Consider the following 5681-nt stretch of genomic DNA (forward strand, 5'->3'; position numbering starts at 1 on the left):
TCATAGTTTTATTTTTGAAATACACCAATTTTTATCTACTGTAGAAAAAAACGAAAATAAATCGTATAATGTAAATTTGCAAAGAAAACAGCATGTGCATCAAACTAAACTATTTAAAGCAGTGCAATTTGAGTTCTAAGCATCCCAGAAACTATTCAGAAAAGGATGAAGTAAAACATGACTTTTAAAAACACCACTATAGGCTTACAAGGCCTATATGTAAAAAAAACGACATTTTCCGCGAAACGATGTCACTTCCAATTTTGGGCAGGTAATGGCGGACATGCGATAGTTCTCTCTGACGTCTATGTCAATGTAGGACGTGTTATGACCAGCTGATCGGATCGGCAAAGCGGCAAACTGTGACCTAGGACAAGCTGATGGCATAAGATGTAAGTACAACTACTCCAGTTTCATATGCAAAAAAAAATTATTGTGCTAGCTTACGTGGTTTCGGTTCTACAGGGATTTAAAAATAGTTACACAAAACGCAGCGTGCCCGCTCCGACCGGCTTTAAAGGGTTAATATAAATACAATCTCTGTCTTGTTTTGGATATGGCGATAAAGTTCTACATGAGTTAGATTTTTGACTAATGGTATGAGTCAGATTTTAAAGTAGCATGAGTGAAGCCTGACCTGAGAATTTCCAATACACATTGTTGACTTCTCACTCCATCACACAGAAGCTTCACTCCTGAATCCCGCAGATTGTTGTTACTCAGGCCCAGTTCTCTCAGACCAGATGACTGAAAGCTGAGAACTGAGGACAGAGTTTCACAGATCTTTTCTGAGAGGTTACAGCCACACATTCTGAAAATATATTAACAAGACGACAAAAGACACTGGTGTTAAAGTGTGTTTAAGCTGCAGTGAATACTTAATATTTGGCAATATTAAGTTTTCTTTGATAAATGGCTATATGAATTGTATTTTTTTTATACCATATGCACTTATACAACCTCATAACATCTGACTTGTTTGTATGGACAGCTTGCATGTTTTGGAAGGAACTATGAAAGCTGAAATGTATATAAAGACTTTAGAGCAACATATGCTTACCTCCGGATGACATCTATTTCAGGGAAGTATTCACCAGGGCAATGCAAAACCACATACTGCAACTATTACAACAGAATGGCTTCGTCCTTCATTGACATTGTGAGGAACCTTGGAGTCATTTTTGACCAGGATTTCTCCTAAATTGGCTTCCCTTCATAGGCTCGCTCTTAAATCCAGAATTGAATTCAATATCCTGCTCCTCACATTCAAAGTCTTAAGGAATCAGGCCCTTTCTTATCTTGATGACTTTATAATACCATATCACCCCATTAGAGCAATTCGCTCTCACTCTGCAGGCTTATTTGTTGTTACTAGAGTATTGAAAGTAGAATGTGAGGCAGACCCTTCAGTTTTCAGGCTCTTCGGTGAAACCACCTTCCAGTTTGGATTCAGGAGACAGACACTACCTCTACTTTTAAGATTAGGTTTCAAATTTTCCTTTTTGCTAAAGCATATAGTAAGGACTGGATCAGGTGACCCTGAATCCTCCCTTAGTTATGCTACAATAGTTGTAGGCTGCCGGGGGAGTCCCAAGGACTCAACATGAAACCCAACATGAAACCCAAGGCACAAAACATGCAATCTTGAGTTTGTTCAAAGGTCATAACTGCATTTACTTTCAGAATAGAAATTATGTTGTGTGTTCAAAGAGCACATGCTTTTGCTCGTGACACATAAGTACACCAAAGTGCTTGCTCATATGAGGTCATATAAGTGTTGGATTTTTTTTCTGTATGTATTATTGTAGGGTCTACCTTACAATGTAAAATGCCTCAAGGTGACTGATGTTGTGATTCGGTGCTGTATACATTGATAAACTGAACTGAATCAAATCGAACATATATTATTGTGCAATGGGAGAGTGTTTAAATTTAACATTAAAATTAACAACTGCATTGATTTAGTAATAGAAAGGTTGGACACTTGCGGGACAGTCACTGAATCTGTTGTTGCATTTGGAGTATCCATCTCACAGTGCAATATTATAAAAGCAGTCAGACAAATATACAAATATTAGCTGCAATTCCTGCCAAAAGTAACCGTGTTTGACTGTGATCATTGCTGCTATGACTGTTACTGACAGTAATTGGCATGCACCGGACAGTAGTGTTTCACTGATATTTCTCGCACATTAAATTATGGCAGAAGGCATAAGCACATAAATTGTTGTTGCATTACATGAAAAACATTGCAAAAATGACCACAACCTCTTTGCATCAGAGTCAGGCAAATAATTGGACAGAACTTGAACACCAAAACACCACAACCTTGATGCCCAGTCGTCTTCAAACTGTTTTGGAAAGAAGAGGAGCTGCGACACCATGGTAAACATGGTGTTTGTCCCAGCAATTTGAGACCTGCAGCAAGCATCACAATTGAAAATTAGCTCATTTTGTGCAGGAAATTGTAAATATCTTACTTTAAACATCTGTTCTGTTATTTAAGTTCTGTCATGAGTGAAATATTTTCTTATGTGAGTTGAAAGTCTTGGTTTTGCTAATTTTATTTATATTTTAAAGAACTGACACACAGATGAAATACTAAATTAGCCTTCTTAGTTGGTATTTTTATCAGCTATCAGAAGAAAAAATATATCACTTGACCTCACCTGACAGTTTGCAGTGCACAGTCTGGCCTCTCTAGTCCAGCCAACAAAGGCTTTGCTCCTAAATCCTTCAAGTCATTGTTACTCAGGTCCAATTCCATCAGAGTGGAGTTCTGGAAGCTGAGAACTGAGGACAGAGCATCACAGCTTCTCTCTAAGATGTTACAGCCACTCAGCCTGAATAATTATGAACAAAAATACAAAGTCTATCAAAGTGTTCAAATACATTTTTGTACAGTGAGGAATTGCTAGTGTGGATGTTATTTTGTGTTGTTCCAAGATGGGTATTAGTCATGATTACTCTGTGTGGAAAAGGGTACAAATATTGCAAACTACTGTGACTTGGACTGAAGTGGTCAGAATATAAAACATAACAACATATGATTGATGTTTGTCTAGTTGGCTAAAATTAAACTTGATTGTTAGCTGACCAGAGTTTTTCTAGTTTGCAGTGTTGGCTCTTCATTCCAGTAGAAAGAAGTTTCACGCCAGAATCCCGCAGATTGTTGTTACTCAGGTCCAGCTCACTCAGATTAGACAACTGTTTTCTGAGAACTGAGGACAGAGCTTCACAGCTTTTCTCTGAGAGGTTACAGCCACTTATACTGAAATAATTATGAAAAAGGAGACAAGGCTGGTGTTAATGTTTTTTTTCTAGATGCAGTGAGGAGTTACTCATTATTTAGTTAGTCCATCCAGGTTGACTGGATGGAATTATTACATCTTTATAGTCATTTGGAATAAGTAAATAACAAACAAAAAAATAAGTTGCTTTGATGTCAATTGAAATCCCCAAAATACGGATATCCAAAATATGGAAAATATAATTTAACACAGAGTATCCCTTAATCTCACCTGAGTTTTACCAGTGTAGAATGTTGACTCTTCAATCTAGCAAACATAATTTTCACTCCTGAATCCTGCAAGTCATTGTTGCTCAGGTCTAGCTCTTTCAGACTAGGCGGCTGGCAGTCGATAACTGTGTACAAAGTTTCACAGCTTTTCTCAGAGAGGTCACAACCACTCAGTCTGAAAATGGTGAGTAAGAAAGACAGATACATTGGTTTTAAAGTAAGTCCATGGAGAAACACAATATTTGTTTTGAATATTTCATCACTTGATTAAAATCCCATTGCTTAATGTTAAACAAGTCACCTAATTAGCTTCAATTCTTTTTGGTTTGTACTGTCATTTGAAAAGAAAAGAAAAAACATTTTATCACTTGATCTGACCGGAGGCTTTCCAGCTTAACGTGAGGACTCTTCATTCCACCACACAGAAGCTTAACTCCTGAATCCTGCAAGTTGTTGTTGCTCAGGTCCACTTCTCTCAGATTACAAGACTGGGAGCTGAGAACTGAGGACAGAGCTTCGCAGCTTCTCTCTGAGAGGTTACAGCTACTTAGTCTGAAAATTTATGAAAAAGAACAAAAACACACAGTCTTCACTTTTAGTCTTCATTTGATTTGTATTGTTTTTCCCTGCTCCTGTTTGCAGAAACCACACCATGTGCTACCTTCTTCTACCATCAAACTAAATGTAAAAAAAAAAGGTCTTTTACAACACTGGAGTACAATCCAGCCTTAACCTGACATACACCTTTGTCTGAAGGACATCTTGTATGACATGACCATGCTTTAGAGATTCACAGAATTATATTTTTAAAAAGTAAACATATGAGCAGTTATTTACTTACAGAGCTTTGTTCGAGGCTTTGACCACTGGCAGCAGCCTCAGAAGAGTCTCCTCTGAAGCAGAGTATTTCTTCAGGTCAAACACATCCAAATCTTTTTCTGATGACAGTAAGATGAAGACCAGAGCTGACCACTGAGAAGGAGACAGTTTATCTGTGGAGAGATTTCCTGATCTCAGGGACTGTTGGATCTCCTCAATTAGAGAACAATCATTCAGTTCATTCAGGCAGTGGAACAGATTGATGCTTTTTTCTAAGGACAGATTGTTTTTGATCTTCTTCTTGATATACTTGACTGTTTTCTGATTGTTCCGTGAGCAACATCCCGTCCATGTCAGAAGGTCTCGTAGGAGAGATTTATTGGCCTGCACGGAAAGACCCAGGAGGAAGCGAAGGAAGAGGTCCAGGTGCCCATTTGGACTCTCTAAGGCCTTATCCACAGCACTCCTGTGGAGATATTTTGAATTATTTTTCTTCCTAAATAATTTAGACCACTTGGATGCTGTTTGTTTGTCTTCTACCAGGTTGATGCCAGAGTTAATGAAGGTTAGGTTGACATAAAGAGCAGCCAGAAACTCCTGAACACTCAGATGGATGAAACAGAACACTTTGTTCTGATACAGTCCTCTCTCCTCTTTCAAGATCTGTGTGAACACTCCTGAGTACATTGAGGCTTCTCTGTTAGCGATACCACACTCTGTCAGGTCTGATTCATAGAAGATCAGGTTTCCTTTCTGCAGCTGATCAAAAGCTAGTTTTCCCAGAGATTCAATCATCTTCCTGCTCTCTGGACTCCAGTGTGGATCTGTCTCAGCTCCCCCATCATACTTGACATTCTTCACTTTGGCCTGCACCACCAGGAAGTGGGTATACATCTCAGTTAGGGTCTTGGGCAGCTGGCCTCCCTCTCTGATTTGCAGCGCATCCTCCAGAACTGTAGCAGTGATCCAGCAGAAGACTGGGATGTGGCACATGATGTGGAGGCTTCGTGATGTCTTGATGTGGGAGATGATCCTGCTGGCCTGCTCCTCATCTCTTAATCTCTTCCTGAAGTACTCTTCCTTCTGTGAGTCAGTGAACCCTCTGATCTCTGTCACTCTGCCAACACACCCAGGAGGGATTTGATTAGCTGCTGCAGGTCGTGTGGTTATCCAGAGACAAGCAGAGGGAAGCAGTTTCCCCCTGATGAGGTTTATCAGCAGCACATCCACTGAAGTTGACTTTCTAGGGTCAGTTAGGATTGTAGTTTTGTGGAAGTCCAGAGGAAGTCGACACTCATCCAGACCATCAAAGATGAACACAACCTGGAAGTCTTCAAAGCTG

General features: G+C 39.4%; 1 protein-coding gene across 4 annotated transcripts in view; it reads right to left on the minus strand.

Annotated features, from left to right (window-relative positions):
- The window catches only part of LOC102309414 (NACHT, LRR and PYD domains-containing protein 12), an 8569-nt gene extending 2894 nt beyond the window's left edge, over nt 1-5675 (minus strand). Inside the window, exons 1-7 of one of the 4 annotated variants that reach the window (XM_005952035.2) lie at nt 4362-5675; nt 3899-4072; nt 3522-3695; nt 3098-3271; nt 2670-2843; nt 2329-2418; nt 638-811 (exon numbers count right to left, since the gene is read on the minus strand). In XM_005952035.2, the coding sequence (XP_005952097.2) occupies nt 638-811; nt 2329-2418; nt 2670-2843; nt 3098-3271; nt 3522-3695; nt 3899-4072; nt 4362-5332 (1931 nt within the window). In that variant the 5' untranslated portion in view covers nt 5333-5675. Of the gene's footprint in view, nt 1-637; nt 2419-2669; nt 2844-3097; nt 3272-3521; nt 3696-3898; nt 4073-4361 lie in introns of those variants that run through there. The other 3 variants (XM_042216830.1, XR_006053572.1, XM_042216829.1) reach the window with 3 other exon arrangements.
- Between the last annotated feature and the right edge of the window lie 6 nt (nt 5676-5681).

This window comes from Haplochromis burtoni, unplaced genomic scaffold (assembly GCF_018398535.1).
Source record: "Haplochromis burtoni strain Fernald_Lab_line unplaced genomic scaffold, NCSU_Asbu1 Contig_1275, whole genome shotgun sequence".
Taxonomy (NCBI): domain Eukaryota; kingdom Metazoa; phylum Chordata; class Actinopteri; order Cichliformes; family Cichlidae; genus Haplochromis; species Haplochromis burtoni.